Source organism: Aquarana catesbeiana, linkage group LG05 (genome assembly GCF_042186555.1).
Source record: "Aquarana catesbeiana isolate 2022-GZ linkage group LG05, ASM4218655v1, whole genome shotgun sequence".
Classification (NCBI taxonomy): Eukaryota; Metazoa; Chordata; class Amphibia; order Anura; family Ranidae; genus Aquarana; species Aquarana catesbeiana.
In genome coordinates, this window is record NC_133328.1 from 92,398,200 (window position 1) to 92,416,870 (window position 18,671).

At 42.1% G+C, this 18,671-nt stretch overlaps 1 protein-coding gene across 3 annotated transcripts in view; it reads right to left on the minus strand.

Annotated features, from left to right (window-relative positions):
- DPP6 (dipeptidyl peptidase like 6) overlaps positions 1 to 18,671 on the minus strand; it is a 1,451,270-nt gene that overhangs the window by 701,994 nt on the left and 730,605 nt on the right. For all 3 annotated transcript variants that reach the window (XM_073629963.1, XM_073629965.1, XM_073629964.1), the window contains exon 2: positions 17,287 to 17,401. In XM_073629963.1, coding sequence (XP_073486064.1) covers positions 17,287 to 17,401 — 115 coding nt within the window. The remainder of the gene's footprint in view (positions 1 to 17,286; positions 17,402 to 18,671) is intronic.

An 18,671-nucleotide genomic window follows, 5' to 3' on the forward strand; every position in this document is an offset into this window, starting at 1 on the left:
TTGTGTAAAATTTAGAAAATCTACTGGTACATAGCCAGCTTAAGAATTTGTCTAAAGAGGGTATCTCTATGTGAAATGAAGGTGTATTTCCAACCACTACTTGAATGGTTACTACAGGGATATAAGGGTCTATTTATCACATGTTTTCATTAAAGTTTCACACATATTTTGATCCAAAAACGTGAGAATCTTGAGTGAAAGTTATACTAATCTTGGGTAAAAGTTGCTTGAAATCTGGGTGAAAACATTGATTAATAACTCCTATAGAATACGCTTTACAACCCGGCAAGATCTGTTGACTAAGTCAGAGGAGAGAAAGTAACAGGTAGAAGGGTGAACCATTTGAGGATGGTCAAATGTTACACCTTCCCATTGATAGATTCTCATATCTATGGTAAGCTTCAGTAAAAAAAGGCTTTCACTATGGGAGCACCACAGTTAATAAGAATGCTTGGAGCTGTGGAGAAGAGGAGAAGCTGACAATTTGGTTTGCAGTAATGTAAACTGCTGGAAGGTGCCATTAAAGCAAAGTTTTGCAGGAGCAGAGTTTCACATCACAAAACTTTTATTGCATTGGAACCTAGTTACAGTTGTAAGCCTTATTCTCGGAGCAGGTGCGGAACTTACATAGTTAATAGTCTCCCTGCTTATAGATATATTTTGATGTTTTATAAACTATCTATAGCAAAAGCTTCATAAATACAGAGCAAGTTTACTGTTCTCAAATGACTTTCACCACCAAAAGGAGCCTTTGTAAAAAAAATGAAAGCCTTCTAGCAGTATCAATTAGGTGCTTTTATTAAATTGAAAACACCATTTCTGATCTATGAGAGGATGCTGGACACCTACAACCACCCTACATTTATTCCCATCTACTCCTTCTACTTGGTAAGTTCCATGGAATTGTGATCCCTCCTTTGGTTGTCCCACTCATACTTTCACCCCCTTGAGTTTCTTAGAATATTTAAAAAGTTTCGCCCACTCGGTAACAGAAACTTCAGACTGTCAAAAGAAATAGAGGACTGTTGGTGTGACTATGCTTTATTACTTAAACATTAGGAACCCTCAAAAATGCTTCCTCCAGTCTGTATGTTTGACAGGCAATTGTTAATTACCAGCAGAAGTCATTGCTCTGCCATGCTGCTCCTTTTTAGTTATTTGAGCTTTTAATTCTCAGGAGACATGGCATAACCGACTTGGAGCCTGGAGGGCATAAATTTAGGTAGCCGAGTTAGAATCACTGATCTACTTTCAGAATTTTGGTCCATGCTTTTCATTCTTTGCTGTGATAGTTGATCAATATCTAAACCCTGTCACCTTAATGCCAAACAGCAATCTTGAAGAAGGCAGATGTTTTATCCCGTTTGACAGGTTGATGGGAAGTGATGAAGGGGAAAGGGGTTTTTAGTTGGCAGTTATTACACAAACCTATGTTCCTGTGAGACACATGTCTGTCTAGAGAACAGGACCAGGCTGTGGTTCAAAAGAGAGCAGTTCACATTATGATGGGGAAGAAGCACTGAACTGCACTGTACAAAATCTGAAGGAACATACTGTTGTGGGTGCAAAGCACTTCCACTGATTATACTGTTAGGAAAGTGTCAAATTAGACTGGTAGATTGTAATATTGATAGTCAGAATACTGTCAGGAATTCTGCAAAAAAAAACAAAATACAAGCTGCAAGATTTTCTAGTAAACCATATACTAAATTAGCACTAATTCAAGGAATACTCTAATGCCCCGTACACACGGTCGGATTTTCCGATGGACAATGTCCGATTGGAGCGTGTTGTCAGAAATTCCGACCGTGTGTGGGCTCCATCGGACATTTTCCATCAGATTTTCCGACACACAAAGTTGGAGAGCAGGAGATAAAACAAAATCCGATCGCGTCAATTCCGACCGTGTGTGGCCTGTTCCGACGCACAAAGTGCCACGCATGCTCAGAAGAAATTCCGACACGGGACAACTCGTTCTGGTAAACTTAGCGTTCGCAATGGATACAGCACTTTCGTCATGCTGCAATGTTCAAAATGGTTTAATACAGCGCACTCTCTTCTTCTTTATAATGTGACAAGAATTAAGTATTTTTGCTGCTCATATTCACACACACTTCTCACAAACTTATTTCGTTACTATTTATCGGGATTCCCTCAATATATTTTGATTTCTCACATCTGACAACATATTTTTGTATAATTTTTTTTTTTTTTTGGCATTAATGTAGAATCTTTTTTTGTGTTTCTCTTTTTTTTTTTGTGGTGATTTTGATTTGTACTCCCGAAAATGTTTGTGTGTTTTTTGTGACAAGTTCCCACAACACCATTGATATGTTGTTCTATTTAATCTGTAGGAGATTGTTTGGTGTTGTTGTCCCTTGTTAATTTCACATTGTACTTTAGAAATGTACCTGAATCCTCACCAACAAACTGTCTTTTTTGGATGAAAACACACACAGGAGAGTAGAATTTCCCCAAAAAAATGTATTAAGGGGTCACAACTAAACAAAGAGGGAGGCAACGCTGGAGAAACTGCAGAAATTGGCGAAGCCTTGGACCCCCACAGCAGACATCAATTATTTAAAAGCAAAATTGGTGGCCTGAGGAGTCCATATCTAAGGGAGTGCAGTCTGGTCCAGAAGTCCCAGAGATCCAGAAAGCAGCAGATGACATCTGTGTTCCCAGGCTGTGGTCATACGAGAGACTGCATCTTCTGTCAGATCAGACTGAACCCAGGGTCATCACTCTTTGGTCTTCCTTCCACGCTTCCTTACAGGCTTTGGCTGTGGTGGTGGAGTTGTGGCAGCAGGAGGAGGAGGAGGAGGAGGATCGTCCATCTCAATGACATCCGTCTTGGGTGTCAGTTCCCCACTCTCCACCTTACGTAGCACTTTATAAAGCAGGTCCTCACAGAGCCTGCGTTGGCCCTCCTGCATGCCCTGCAATTTTGTGGCAGCCATTCAGGCAAAGGCCTCTTCAGGACTGGGGAAGGCTCTGAGGGACGCAGAAGCCTCCTGGATCAGCCTGTATGCTGAATCCTGCACAGGACTGGGAGTGGCCTTCCTGGCCCTTTTGTATGGCAGGCAGAGGGGAGGGACCTGAGACTCAGTCAGGCTGCGACTTGTCCCAGGCTTCTCTTGGCTGACACTTAGCCCCGCCTCCTCCTGGCTGCCACTAATCCCCGCCTCCTCCTGACTGCCACATTCCACAGCCTCCTCCTGGCTGAGGTCTTCCTATGTATGGAAAAGGGACATAGTTTTAGTATTGTTTTCATCAATCACACACAATTTTCACCTCCTGACTGTTGCAAATTGAATGTTAACAATTATAACAGACTATCCTTCTGAGCTCAGCATTTTGCATTCTTGTCCCAATTTTGGGTGCCCACTACTGTCTATTGATATGTAAAACACTTTTTTTAATCAGCAATTAATGATCAATAATAACATCTAGTAAACATAATTTCTTTATTGCCCAGAAATCTGTAGAGGAATGCTATACCTGACTCCAGCTGGGCTCCTCCACTTCTTCCTGGCTGGAAGGCCCAGGTTGGACATCAGAAGCCTCAGCTGGTATGGAAGGAAGCGTGGAAGGAAGAGTAGAGAGGGATTCCCTGACTTCAGTGTGGTCTGACAGAAATCGCAGTCTCTCATAGTACCAGAGCCTGGGGACATAATGTCATCTGCTGCAGCTCCGGATCTCTGGGAATCTGTGACCTTCTTGCGCTCCCTAAGATAAGTGCTCCTCAGGCCACCAATTTTGGTTTTTAAATAAGGGATGGTTGCTGTGGGGACCACCGGCTTCACCAACTCCAGCAGTTTCTCCAGTGCTGCCTGCCTCTTCTGTTTGTGGTTATAGTGGGGGTGTCTCACTTGCCACAGATAGGGCAGCTCTCTGTACTTGTCAATAAACAGGGGCAGGAAATTGTGGTCATTGAAACCATCTATTTTCTCTGCAAGACACAACACAAGACAAACCCTAATGTCAGGCAAAACTCCCCTAATCTTGTTACAATATAGGCTTCCATTTTGAAGCAGTATAGGCCCAAGTTTAGATCCTACCTTCGTTATCAAGATCGGCGTCTCCGATGCTCCTTCCTCCGCTCACAGATCGTACGTAAGACGCGCGCGTGTTACGCTTTATACACACTGCGCATGCGTATAACTCCGCCCGCCCCTGACGTTCTTTCTAGTCTATTCCCCGCCCCTTTTCGTTCGGCGCAGTGGGGGAAGAGCACATGGCCGAGAGACAGCAGGAGCTTGCTAATTGTAGCAACGAGGAGGAGGAGGAGGAAAGGCCGGAGCCTGAAACGTCTGGATCCAGAAGGAGATTTAAGGACTCAAATATGTCCTTTGGGGAGATGTTGGAGATGGTGGACATCCTGAAGAGGGCCGACTATGACGGGAAGTATGGGCCTTACCCCAACCCCAATGTCCGAAAGGCCAAGATCATGGCGAAAGTGGTCAGGAGTCTGCACCGGAAATTCGGGGTACGACGATCAAAAGATCAGCTCAGGAAGCGGTGGTCGGACCTCAAATTACGAGAACATGAGCAGTACAGAAAGATCCGGAGAGTGCTGCAAAAAAGTAAGTAGTTGTGCTGTGTTCCTATTCTTTATGTTTCTTACGTTCGTGCTGCTCCATGTTCTTTTAGGAACTGTTGTACAGTTTAAAATGGCAACTTTCATGTTCATGGGCACATTATTCGTTCGGATCACACATTTTTATTTCGGACTATAAAATACCATTGTTTAGGCCATATGCATTTGGCCACCATTTTGAGGCCCTATACTTGGCTTCAAAGAATTGGGTTGTGTAGATGGCTTTGTTACTAGAATGAAATGCAAACTAGATTCTGTGTAAGGAGCGGACACTGAGCAGCTGTTTTCACATCTGGACACTGGAGCACTAGTGTGGGACACAAGAACACCATTTTGATCAGGGGGGCCACATAGGTGCTCCAGTGTATACTATAGGGGGGGCTACATCTGTGAAGCTTGTACTAAACAGGTAAAGTATTGCAGCTTGACAAAGGGCACTAAAAATGCAACATCTTGGAACTCTGCCAAAACAGACAATTGTACCTCACTTCCAAACAATGTTTCCTATTTATAGTTCTGGCATCAAATATATGTGTGCTAATTATACCATTTTGGTTTTACATAGGGGAGAAAAGACTCGGAGGACACCCCTCATCTGAGGAGACCAGAGCCCCCCCTCTGGAAGAAGGTGAAATCCCCCCAACACAATCTGAGCAGGAGGAAGAAGACGTGGTGGAAGTAGTCACCACAACAGGTGAGTGTCTGCAACCACAGGCTCAGATAAGAGATGGATGCCGGCATTTTTTTGAAACCTAATTTATTTTGGGTTTCCTCTCTTTTTAGGTGATCGTGAGGGTGTGGATCCAGATTCTTTCACATCCGAAAGTGCCCAGATCCTGATCGGGGAGATCATGGGGTGTAATTTACAATTGGAAATCATCAAGCAAAACATCAATGATGTTATTCCAAAATATAAAAACATCATTGATGTTTTGGGGCGAGTTTAAAGCCACTCCAAATCACTTTCTTCTTTTGTGTGCTACAATGTGCAAAATGTTTTTGTGATTTTTCCCAAAGCCAAATTTGGAGGATGCACACAGTGTGTCAACATGTGCTATCTGACATCACGGGAGCTCAATGGACGCGTTTTGGGGGTGCAACCCCTTCCTCAATAATAAAGTAGCGTGAGGAAGGGCTTTCTCCCCCAAAACACATCCCTTGATCCCCCCTGATGGCAGATAGCACATGTTGACATTGTGAAATTTGTGTGCATCTTCCAAATTTGGCTTTTCCAGGGGTGATTTCCCCCCATCTGAACGCTATATCAAACACAGTTCCTAAATACTCATGCCTGATATTGCCTTCAAGTTCTACCAAATGTGAACTTTGTAAGATCAAGATTTGTGTCTTTCTTGTGGGTTTTACACAGGCCTGTTTTCTATAAAATGGACATTTTGATTTTGGATAATGACACCACAAAAATTGTTATACAACAAACATGTCGGTTTGTCAGAAAAACCTTTGGTAAATGTACATGTGATTGTGCAGGTATTAAAAAGATTGTTCATCAAGAATGTGTGGATTATTGTCTCAACGCTACAACACTTTTGGGGTGATGTAATTGTTGTTTTATGAGAAAATGGGGGTAATTTCCTAAGGGCAAATCCTCTTTGCACTACAAGTGCAGTTTCAGTGCAGTTGCAAGTGCACTTGTAGTGAAAAGTGTCTTTACATTTAGTAAATAACAGCCAACAGTGCTTTGTAAGGTTACACAATCACAACATTTTCTGGACTCCACACATTTCTGTCAGGGTCAGCTCAAACAAACACAAGCAGTAAATGTCCACAAAGAAGAGCCTGGGGGGAGATGCCTGTCGAGAACTTCAAGTCCTGCAGGCTTCTCCCTGTGGCCAAATACCACAAGGTAGCGACCAACCTCTGCTCCGGAGTGCTGGCTTGCCTCATGCAGGTATCCTGCCTGCTGATATAGGGGGTCAGCGAAGCCAACAAACGGTGAAACACGGGGTCCGTCATCCGGAGAAAGTTCCTGAAATTATCAGGATTATTCTCACGGATCTCACGGAGCAAAGGCATATGACAGAACTGGTCACGCTGGAGCAACCAATTCTTGGTCCATGAACTCCTCCCCACCCTGTTCATGGACTGGACTTGTGTCAAGGTCAGGACCCCAACACCAAGCCCCCGCACAGCACGAACTCTACGAGGAGTACGCATACAAAACATGCCTAGAAAACGGTTGGCTGCTCAGAACGAAGTAACAGAACGCACTGAAGAACAGCAAGGCCTATGAAGAGTGACCTGAAAACCAGTAACGAACGAACAAGAATACAATGACTACCTAAAGTCACGCGGAACTTGCTGCATGCACTGAAGAGCAGATACAAACCCACAAGCACAAACTGAACAGCAGAAAACGATCTGAAAGCCACGAGTCTGAAAAAGCGCGAATCGTCTCTCACCAAACTTTTACTAACACGAGATTAGCAAAAGGAGCCCAAAGGGTGCCGTGCTTGGTTCTGAACCGGCCTTTTCTAGTCTCGTCGTACGTGGTGTACGTGACCGCGTGGTTGGCGATCGGAAATTCCGACAACTTTGTGCGACCGTGTGTAGGCAAAACAAGTTTGAGCCAACATCCGTCAGAAAAAATCCTAGGATTTTGTTGTCGGAATGTCCGAACAAAGTCCGACCGTGTGTACGCCCTATAAGTGTGATAATTTGTGAAGAAAAATAATTTGCTTATTATGGTTTTAAAAGTAGAACCTGCTAACAGTATAACACTGTAGGTGCGCAATGGACATTTCTTCTGAGACACCGGCAGTTGCAAAATGTTAGCAATCTGTTACACTACATAGTATTGGATAGAAGCTAAATAGATAGATAGATAGATAGATAGATAGATAGATAGATAGATAGATAGATAGATAGATAGATAGATAGATAGATAGATAGCCAATTTGGTTTTGAATAAATTGTTTGGAAAAAATTTTCCCAGATAACTGTTAGTGCTCATGCACACAATTGATTAGGGCTACACACTACCAAGATCAACATATTTCTGTGGTGGGTACAACAAGGTATTTCTGATCAGCCACAGAGAGGAAAGCCTGTACAAATCAATGAGAGACTGACACTGTCCATGACTTTTCACATGTAATTGTACATGAAACAATTACCTGCAGTTAGAGATGGATGGGCACCACAGGACGCAAACAGCTTGTGTCTAGGCAAAATGCTGCTTTCTGCATCCCACGCTTTGTGTTGTTAAGGTTTTTAAAATAACAAACATGGTATACTTACCTACTCTGTGCAATAGTTTTGCACAGAACAGCCCTGATCTCTCCTTTTTGGGTCCGCTGCTCTGGCTCCTCTCACCTGCTGAGTGCCCCTAATAGCAAGCCTCTTACTATGAGGGGCACTCAGTCAAGCTCACTCCCAAGCCACGCTCTGTGTGTCCATTCACACATGAGTGCAGCTTAGCCCCACTCCTCATTCTCTCTTTCTCCATCGCTGGCTGTGATTGACAGCAGCAGTGGCCAATGGCTCCAGCTGCTGTGTGAGCCAATGAGGAGTGAGAGACCCGGGAGAGCTGCTGCTCTAATGCACATTGTTGGATGGAGAACGGGCTCAGGTAAGTATAAGGGGAAGTTGGGGGAGGGGAGTTGCACCCAGAAGGTTTTTTACTTTAATGCATAGAATGCATTAGTGTAAAAAACCTTGAACCATTATAGCTACTTTAGGTAACAGCCACACTCTTCATCACAAGTGTCCTCACACAAACTTGTAGTGCTGAAAAGGAGAGGGGTGTGCCTGATCAGGACTATCAGATGATAGAGTGCTCTGGGCTGTGTGGTCTAACTCTGATGCCTAATGGAGTTATATTTAAACATACTATGCAACTGCTCCAGAAAGTGGGGACACGATTCAGATTAAAATGAGGTTGTTAGTACAATGTTTATCTGAATATCTTTTTTAATTGGGATTTTAAAAAAGCATTCCATCACAGGGGTATGGACATTACTATGCTCAAACATAAAATATATATTTTATGACAATGTCACATTATTACTAAGGATAAAGTTTCAGTTCACTGTAATGTGGGGTTCCCAGCAAACTTTATCTGTACATGGTTCTCAGAACTGCTGAGCTAAATGGGCAAATTGGGTCTGCATCAATCTCTGGCTGCTGGAAACATTTATTTATTTGTGGTATTATGGAGGGTCTGCTATGGAGTTGGGAGGGACCTTATCTCTTTTTTATTTTTATTTTTTTGGGGGGGGGTGGTCTTCCTTAAAATCCATAGCAGACCCTCATCAAGGATAAATGTCTGGTGAAGGAAATCCTGGCTGCTTTGTTTACAAACAGAATGAAGTGACTGGAAGATATCATTCCGCTGCAAATTAAATTGTATTTTTTATAGGGTATTTGAAAAGGGGATGTGGTGCTGCTTTAAATGATAGGTGCCTTATAAAAACCTCATATAGAAAACTGTACAGAAAATGCCATATTCAAATACACATGGTGTAGTACACTAAGTAAACAGTGACTCCAAGTAGGAGTAATTAGTGCAAATAGCATATAAAGTGACTGATGCTCCAGTTTTTATGTGATTAAAAAAAATATACAAAGTGACAATGGTTATACGTCCTTAATATAGTGCTCCAAAAATCATTCAAAGAATCATGTGTCCATAATATAAATCCTTAGTATAGTGCTGCTATGAAAACATTTGTTCCTGGTGTTTCAACAAGAAGGATTCCACAAATGGCATATGATGTGCCTGGTTTCTCCACTCGTGCCCCCCTCTTATTAGTTCACTCACCAGAAATCTCCCCCCTGAAAAGGGCAGCCAGCATTCACAGCACCACCTGGCTGTATATGGATATCCTGGAGCAACCCAAAGGTGACTCTCCTTGTCCTTACTTCCACTTCCCCAGCTGTCTCATACATGCATGGAAATATCAAAAAAAAAATTTCCATAGTGTAATTCTATAAACCCTGATTTATTAGAAAAGATAGTATTACACTTACACTTCCTGAAACCGGAAGTGATGCAACGACGCTGTAGGTCCGCGGAGCTACATCATCATTGCATCATTTCCGGTTTTGGGTCCATGGAGCACATCACGTCCCGGACTTCCTGCTTTTAAATGCTGTTTGACATTTAAACAAATATAAGTGTAATACTATATTTTCTAATAATAAAAGTGGGGAGAGCAACGAGGGTGGGACTTTACATTATGGTGTATGAGGTGATTCCGCACTATGGACACCTGTAATCCACGATTTATTAGAAAATATGAAAAAAGGGGGGGTTTAGGGACTTTACATGAAATTATGGCCTGGTAAGGCCACTTATTTCCATCCCTTGGGACTTTAAATGAAACCATGGCCTGGTAAGGTCATGTGTTTCCATCCCTGTACTAGTAAAAGTGGGGAGAGCAACGAGGGTGGGACTTTACATAAAGAGCATGAGAGCAAAAAGGTAGAATTAGTGCAAAAATGGGAACATTTAATGGGTTCATAAAGATATAACATGCAATTGATGATAATCTCTGTTACAATCAATAAGAGAAATTAACATTATACATAATAGCAATAGTGGTACATAATAATATGAACACAAGGGTATTCCACAAAACACCAGAATGGCAATAGTATAAAACCATTAAATAAAGAGTGTTGCCTTCGTGACAAATGGCCTCCGAATCCTGTAGGTACGAATAGTAGGTACTTGATAAGATAGTGAGAAACACGACTTTAGTAGCTCTACGCGTTTCGTGGCTTAGGTGCCACTCGTCAGGAGCAAGCGCATGTGATATCTAAAGTAAAAATTGAAAAAATTGAGTATAAGGGTAATCTGTTAATGGCGGACATGAAACAAGGTGGGGTAATAATAGAGACCCCACACAAGGTACATGCTTACGCACTGTGGTTCGTATGTTGGTGGCTAAAAGCAGGACACCGCCCGCCACTCGGGGACACCACCCCCCGGGAGCTGAGGTGGACAGATCGAAGGGGGCAACCCGCCAGGCACCATCCAAAACCGGCATGACCCCATGGGGGTTTAACTGGTTATTTCTTTTATCATTAATTTATTTTTTAACATTACCTTACCATCTTTTTTATCCATTTTTACTTGTTAGGTTTCCTACTGTTGGTTGTCTGAGTGGTCGGGCGTTGTCCCACTGGCTTGGGCTTCCTTCTACCTGGGTGCTGTGATGCACCTGGCGGCCCCTCCCCTATTTTGGAGGGGTGGGGGTGCCGCCACTGCGCGTCAGCGTCACGCAGCACACGTCGGACGTGCACGCCTTATTGACGCTGACACGCCCGATCAGGTGGATTCCACTCTCGCGCATCACATGGGCGGGTCCCCAGCGATGTTGGGCCGGGTGTCATGGTGCCACGATCGGCGGTGCCTCTCGCCCCTCCCTCTAGCATGTGCGGCGTTACGCTGGTGGGCGGCCGCCCTGGTGGCGCCTATAAAGGCGCTTCTTTGGCCGTGCTGGCTCCCGAGGCCTTCACTACACTGGATGTCACGCCTGCCAGGGGATTGCTATTCTCCTCTCCTTTTCACTTACTGCACCCAGGTATTCTCCACCTCCATTCACTGCTCCATCTTGGTTCACTCTCCATTTGGCACTTGGCCTTCTCTTCCTTTCTCTCCAGTTTCCACCTGCATTATCCTATGGGCTTCCCCCCCTTTTTTCTCACCATGCTATAATCCCCATCCCCTTCATCTCACTCCCCGTCTCTTCACTCACACACCCCAGTTCCCTCTCCTGGCTTTATTTTCACATTTTCATTTTATACACAGGTTTGTCTTGTGGGGTCATGCCGGTTTTGGATGGCGCCTGGTGGGTTGCCCCCTTTGATCTGTCCACCTCAGCTCCCGGGGGGTGGTGTCCCCGAGTGGCGGGCGGTGCCCTGCTTTTAGCCACCAACATACGAACCACAGTGCGTAAGCATGTCCATTGTGTGGGGTCTCTATTATTACCCCACCTTGTTTCATGTCCGCCATTAACAGATTACCCTTATACTCAATTTTTTCAATTCTACTTTAGATATCACACGTGCTTGCTCCTGATGAGTGGCACCTAAGCCACGAAACGCGTAGAGCTACTAAAGTCGTGTTTCTCACTATCTTATCAAGTACCTACTATTCGTACCTACAGGATTCGGAGGCCATTTGTCACGAAGGCAACACTCTTTATTTAATGGTTTTATACTATTGCCATTCTGGTGTTTTGTGGAATACCCTTGTGTTCATATTATTATGTACCACTATTGCTATTATGTATAATGTTAATTTCTCTTATTGATTGTAACAGAGATTATCATCAATTGCATGTTATATCTTTATGAACCCATTAAATGTTCCCATTTTTGCACTAATTCTACCTTTTTGCTCTCATGCTCTTTATGTAAAGTCCCACCCTCATTGCTCTCCCCACTTTTACTAGTACAGGGATGGAAACACATGACCTTACCAGGCCATGGTTTCATTTAAAGTCCCAAGGGATGGAAATAAGTGGCCTTACCAGGCCATAATTTCATGTAAAGTCCCTAAACCCCCCCTTTTTTCATATTTTCTAATAAATCGTGGATTACAAGTGTCCATAGTGCGGAATCACCTCATACACCATCATTTTTATGTAAATGTTTGATTTAGTACATCATACACTTCACGTGATGTTTTTCAGGCAGACTCGATTGGTCCACTCATTGTTCTCTATGGGGCAGCAGAGCCACTGACACCCGCCGGGCATCCGAAAAAATCAGCTAAAAACAGATGTATGGCGTTCGCCATCCAGACATGTAGTCCGTTTCCATCCAACTGCCCCATAGAGGAAAGCAGGCTGTATCCGTGTCTGCTCTGCATAGTGGAGTGGTCACGGACCTGTCATCTGCCGGCTCTGCAGGGGTCAGTGGACGGACGGATTCCACTTCATCTGAAAGGGGACTAAGGCATCCCCCAGACATTGTGTATATTAAATGTTGTAAAACAGTATTATGTAGTGCAGCTAACCTAAAAATCCCAATCCCCCAAGGAATAAAAACACAGCTTTAACCTCCCTGGCAGTATGATTATGTCAGATTTTTTAATCTGAAAGTGGTACGTTGTTTTGCATGGAAATTTGGCTTTTTATATTGTAGGCCTGTGATTCTTAGTAATGACACACTTAAATCTGTCCAAACAAGAGTCTAGTAGACATCCCGAGTATGATAAAGAAACACTAAATCATAAATTATAATATAATAAATAACTATAAATAATTATAACAAATAATATAATACGAATAATAAATGTTATTCAATAATGTAATCAAATGAAAAACACAGAAATTTGCTCAATTGCAGAATTGACTTTGTCGTCACTTTCAGTATCATGACGAATTTCCCCACTGATCACTATCGCTCAATTCTGCAAGTGATTCTAATTTACTATCGCTGCTTTCTAGCTGGTCTGAAACCACTTTTGACATAAAGAGATGCTTTTTGGTTGCCATGGACATTCTTAAGATTACAGGCAGAAAGAACAGCATATATAATATAAAAATGCAGGCAGAGCACTGGACAAAGCACTGAGGACAAAAGGGAGGTGAAATGATTTGATACAGTAATGTAATCTTACAGATTACAGTGTTATGTGTTTTTCATTTTTTGAACTTGCTGCCAGGCTCTGCCACCTATGCGTCGCAACGCTCGCAGGGAACGGAGCCCGGAACAGTAATTGATTGGGTGGATGATCAGGCAGAGTACACAGGGGGAGGACATCGCAGGATCCTGGGGGCAAGATAAGTACGCTGTACATGGATCCTGCGATGCAATCCCAAGCGTGGCTCGGGGTTACCGCTTTTGGTAGTGAAAATTCACCCCAAGCCCACTCGGGAATACCGCCAGGAAGGTTAAACAGTATTAGGTAGTGCTCACACGAACTTTTTAGGTAGATAGAAAATAATGATAATGCAACAATATTAGAAATAAATAAGCATAAATTTTGTAATACTAAAAATTCACACTAAATTAAGTACCATATATAATGGGGTTGGTATACTAAAGGCAAATAGACTACACACTTTGCAAGTGCATTTGCTCCAGAGCTTAGCACAGTTGAAGATTCACTTTTGCAAATAATACCTAATCACATGCTAGGAAAATTATAAAAAAAACAAACAAAAAAAAAAGAGCCTTTTGCTTGTACATAATTGGATGATGTAAGTCAGCAGAGCTTCCCCTCTTTTGCTAAGGTCCGGAGCAACTGAGATTACAGAGTGCAACTGCACTTGCAGTTTTTTGTTTTTTTATGTATTTTATTTTTTTATGTATTTGCTTTTAATAAATCAAGCCCAATGCATCATTGCACTTTAACTCAGTTTATATACAGTATATATCACTGTCGGCATAAAACCTTATCACTGCTCAGGCTGCACTTAGTGTTTCAAGTACAGAATATGTAACACTGAGTGCAATCTGAGTGGGAAGAAGGTTTTATGCCGGAGGTGACATGTATATCTTGAGTTTAAAAGTAATGATATATTGGGGGGGATTTACTTAAGCTGAAGCACTCAGAATCTGGTGCAGCTGTGCATGGAATGCCAATCAGCTTCTAATTTCAGCTTGTTTAATTAAGCTTTAACAAAAAAAAAATGTGGAAGCTGATTGTTTTTTATGCTGAACTGCAGCAGATTTTGCACTCTCCAGTTTTAGTAAATCAACCCCTTAGTGTTCTTTTTTTCTGTTTTACTAGTTGAAGCCTCTAGAGTTTTAAAAGCTACAGCTGGTCTGCTGGGTATTACTACTTGGAACACTAAGCGCAGCCTGAGCAGTGATAAGGTTTTATGCAGACAATGTTATATATGACCTGAGTTAAAGAGCAATGATTCATTGTACATGGTACTTATTTTAGAATGAATTATCGGTACAAGGAAGCTTATTTTTTCTAATATTGTTGTAATTGTTTTCTATCTACCTGGAAGTGGGTGCGAACGCTACTCAATATTTTTTAATACTGTATTTTTATTCCTTGGAGGATTGGGATTTTTAGATTAGCTGCTGCGCAAAAACATTTTTCTCTTTTCCTCCCTCATGCGCTATAGGATTATTAGTTGCTTATTATTAGTTATTTAATGTTACTCCCCGCTAAAATTGTCGTTTTTACATTTTGTTTGCATTGGTCCACCATGGCATTGCTCAGCAACCTGTGCCCTTTGTTTGACATTTCCTTGCCTATTAGCCTAGAAAATTGCTTTGAATGAATTATAAAAATTGCTTTGTTCACAAACACAACAAAATTGTTTGGGAATGGTCATTTAGCCCTCGTTCACACCGGTGCGATTTGTCATGCGATTTGACAGTTCCGAATGACAAGTCGCACTCCATTGCTGGCAATAGAACCGTTCAAATTGCCGCAACTCATGTGGCAGCGATTTTGAAAAAGGTTGCTGTGTTCCTTTTTTCTGATTTCATTGCGACTTGCATAGACTTCTGTTTAATGAAGTCGCACGTAGCAAAGAAATTGTACTGATCTGCAGCCTTGAAATCACACTAAAGTAGCACAATTTCAAAGCTGCACTGGTGTGAACCAAGGCTTACTGCCAAAAGGTATTTTATTTTCTTAAAAAATGTAAATTTTGCTTAAGTACATCTTACAGGCATGCCACTTAAAGTGGATGTAAACCCTCACATATAACCAGTGAAGTGAACAGCCTCAGATGATACACAGAGATGAAACAAATCTCCCTACATAAGTTTTACATGTACATCTTCTGTCTTCAGCTTTATATACTGTTTAGAAAGTGCAGATCATGTTAAATTTTCACTTCCTCATTCTGCACCCACCCTGACACAGATTTCAGCCTGGTTTTCACATGTGTCAGAGAACTTGTCAGAAGTTATCATGCTGATAACAGAAGAATGGAGCAGGAGAAAGACACTGGACTTAGTGCTTTGAAGATAGATAAGAAAACACTGCAGATATATGTGCAATATATACATTTCATGGATCGGGTTTACATCCACTTTAACAGGCAGGTTTAAAGTATCTCCAAGCATATTATTCACATGCAAATTTTTTTAAAAATAATTCACTTTAAAGCGGAGTACCCCCTAAAAAAAAAAAAATAAAAAAATAAGAGTCAGCAGCTACAAATACTACAGCTGCTGACTTTTAAAATATAGACACTTACCTGTCCAGGGTGCTTGCGATGTCCTCACCCAAAGCCGACCCATCCCCTCGGCTCTGGGTGGAGGCGACGGCATTGCTAGTAAGGGAATCAGGAAGTGAAGCCTTGCGGCTTCACAGCCTGGCTCCCTACTGCACATGCACGAGTCGCGCTGCACTTTCTGAGTGGTCCCTGCTGTCTTCTGGGACCTGTGTGTCTCCCAGAAGACAGGAGGTGGGACGGAAGAGGGGCCGGACATGGCGCAGATCGCTGCGGACACTGCGGCAAATTTTTTTCCGAAAGTGGGAGCAATTACCTGAATTAGACAGGTATCTGCTCCCCCCTGAAAGATGTCAAATGTAACACCGGAAGGGGGGAGGAATCCGGACAGCGAAAGTTCCATTTTTGGGTGGAACTTCGCTTTAAGTCATTTTGAAAGAGCTGCTCCCTGCCAAACAATATTTAAAAAATATATATGTTTTGTGCATTGGTACATGTTCTCCCTGACGGCTGTTTGACAATCCCTTGCCTATTAGCATTAAAAAATGGGAAGAACTGAGTTTTAAGATTTTCCTCAAATTGACTTTCGTTTTAAAGCCGCGTACACACGGGCGGACTCTTCGACCGGACCAGTCTGACTGACTTTCCGACGGACTTTCAACGGACTTTTGACGGACTTCTGACTGACTTTTTATGGACTTGCCTACACACAATCACACCAAAGTCCAACGGATTTGTACGTGATGACGTACACCGGACTTAAATTAGGAAGTTGATAGCCAGTAGCCAATAGTTGCCCTAACGTCAGTTTTTGTCCATCGGACTAGCATACAGACGAGCGGATTTCTGGTTCCGGCGGAGTTATGACATAAAGATTTGAAGCATGTTCCAAATCTAAAGTCCGTCAGATTTTCGACTGGAAAAGTCCGCTGAAGGTCCGATAAAGCCCACACAAGATCGGATTGTCCGCCGGACTCGGTCCGTCGTACCAGTCCAGTCGAAAAGTCCGACCGTGTGTATGCTGCATAAGATTCGCTTTAAAGTTTGCAAAGTTGTTAACGTATATGCTGAACGTGCCTTGAATCAAAATCAAGCAGCTTTAGCCATCATTAGTTATCACCTCATATACAGTATAAAACAAGAGTGATATCTCTATCAGATATATATTTCTTTACAGATACAAATATTTTGATTTAAAGTGTTTATGATTTACATTAAATAAAAATAAATATATATTTTTTTATCTAATCAAGGTCACTGCCAAGCCTGACATACATGTATGATTCTAATAAGTGCCAGTCTTTACAAAAATGTGAGCGGTGTACTCACTTTTGTGAGATACTGTATGTCAGAATAGAAAATAGAGAATATCCAAAGAAAGGGTCCAAAACTTTCAGTGTTGCGTATCTGCATATATAGGGGCAGTTTACCATTTTTGTGTATAAAAGTTACAAGTCTATAGGCAACGATTGTTTGCTAGAAATCATAATGGTCATTCTATGTATTTTTTCCTACTAAATACCATCATCAATATGCACACATTACAACATTCCGGAGCAATACCTGGAGTTAGTAGTATGACAGATGTGACAATCATGGAGCAGATGATAAGGATAACCAGCAGGGCAATGGCAATTCCTTTCCAGTTCCTCTGTGGAGGGTTGCTCCCCACCAGCTCCTGTAATCAACACAAAGAAAAACATTTATCAGTATAACTGCGCTGCCAATTTCAATACAATTGTTAGGATTGGACAGATTTGGAGCACTTAAAGGATGAAACAATGGAGATATAAAATGAATTACTAGAATGAGGAATAATTGTGGCTGACTGGATCTGGCAGCTCTTGGCCATAAGTCATTGCTTGGCCTATAGTAAGAAGTTTTTCTAAGACCTCAGGTTCCAAAACTGCTAAAGTGTTGGTATTATATGATAACACGGCTTTATTCATTAATGTGTCTGAAGGGAAAACTGTTATCTCACTGAGAAAAAATGACAGCTGGACTAATTGTTTGCCATAGGTGACAAGAACAGATTTTCCTTAGCAAGCTGAAAAATGAGGCCAACTATGCTGCAGACAGAGCCAACATTTATATCAGGGCTCCTCACCTCTACACATTACAGCCTTTCAGCCAGCTTTGACATGAACCCTCAAACACTATCTTAAGGATTTGATAACACTTCTGAATTCCAACTAACATACAGAGTATGAGCTGCAGATCCTAACAGACATATCAGTCACCAGCTGTAGTATGAGGATACCTCACAGCAAAAAAAAAAGCTGACTACCTTAGGCACAAACAGCTGAGAAACTAGCCTTGGATAGCAGAGACTGCAACGCCTTAGTGTTCTTTCAAGATTTCAGGAGATACCCATAACCAGTGCATCGTGAGGAACACAATTTTACATACATTGAAAGAGATTTTATACAATAGGATTATTTATATGTGAAAAAAAAATAATAATAATGACCATTGCAATAGTGTTTCTTGTTTTTCTTCATATTTCCAATCCTGTGCTACAGGTCGCAATGTAAATGTTCAGGCCACCAGTAATATGCTTTGATGTATTGCATCAACTATCCATCTTTGGTATTATAACTTGGCAGGGGTACTTGCAGTATATTTCTCCTAGGATTTTAGAGTACATTGTTCTCCTTTTAAAGGATAAGTTCACTTTTGTACAAAAAAATAATAAATGCACATCTTTTTGCATGTAAAAAATGTGCATTTATTATGTTTTGTATGAGGAGCCTGTAAAGCATTGCACCAGTGATCAGGAGATGGCTTATGCCGTGCAGGTCTCCTCCACACTGTCAGTATATCAGCTTATCCATTCATCCTGTATAGAAAAGATACACGCTGACAGGAAGACTCAACGAACTACCACAGCGTTCCACAGCGCCGTGGTGGTTCATTGAAAACTACAAGCCGACGGTGGCTAAGGATGT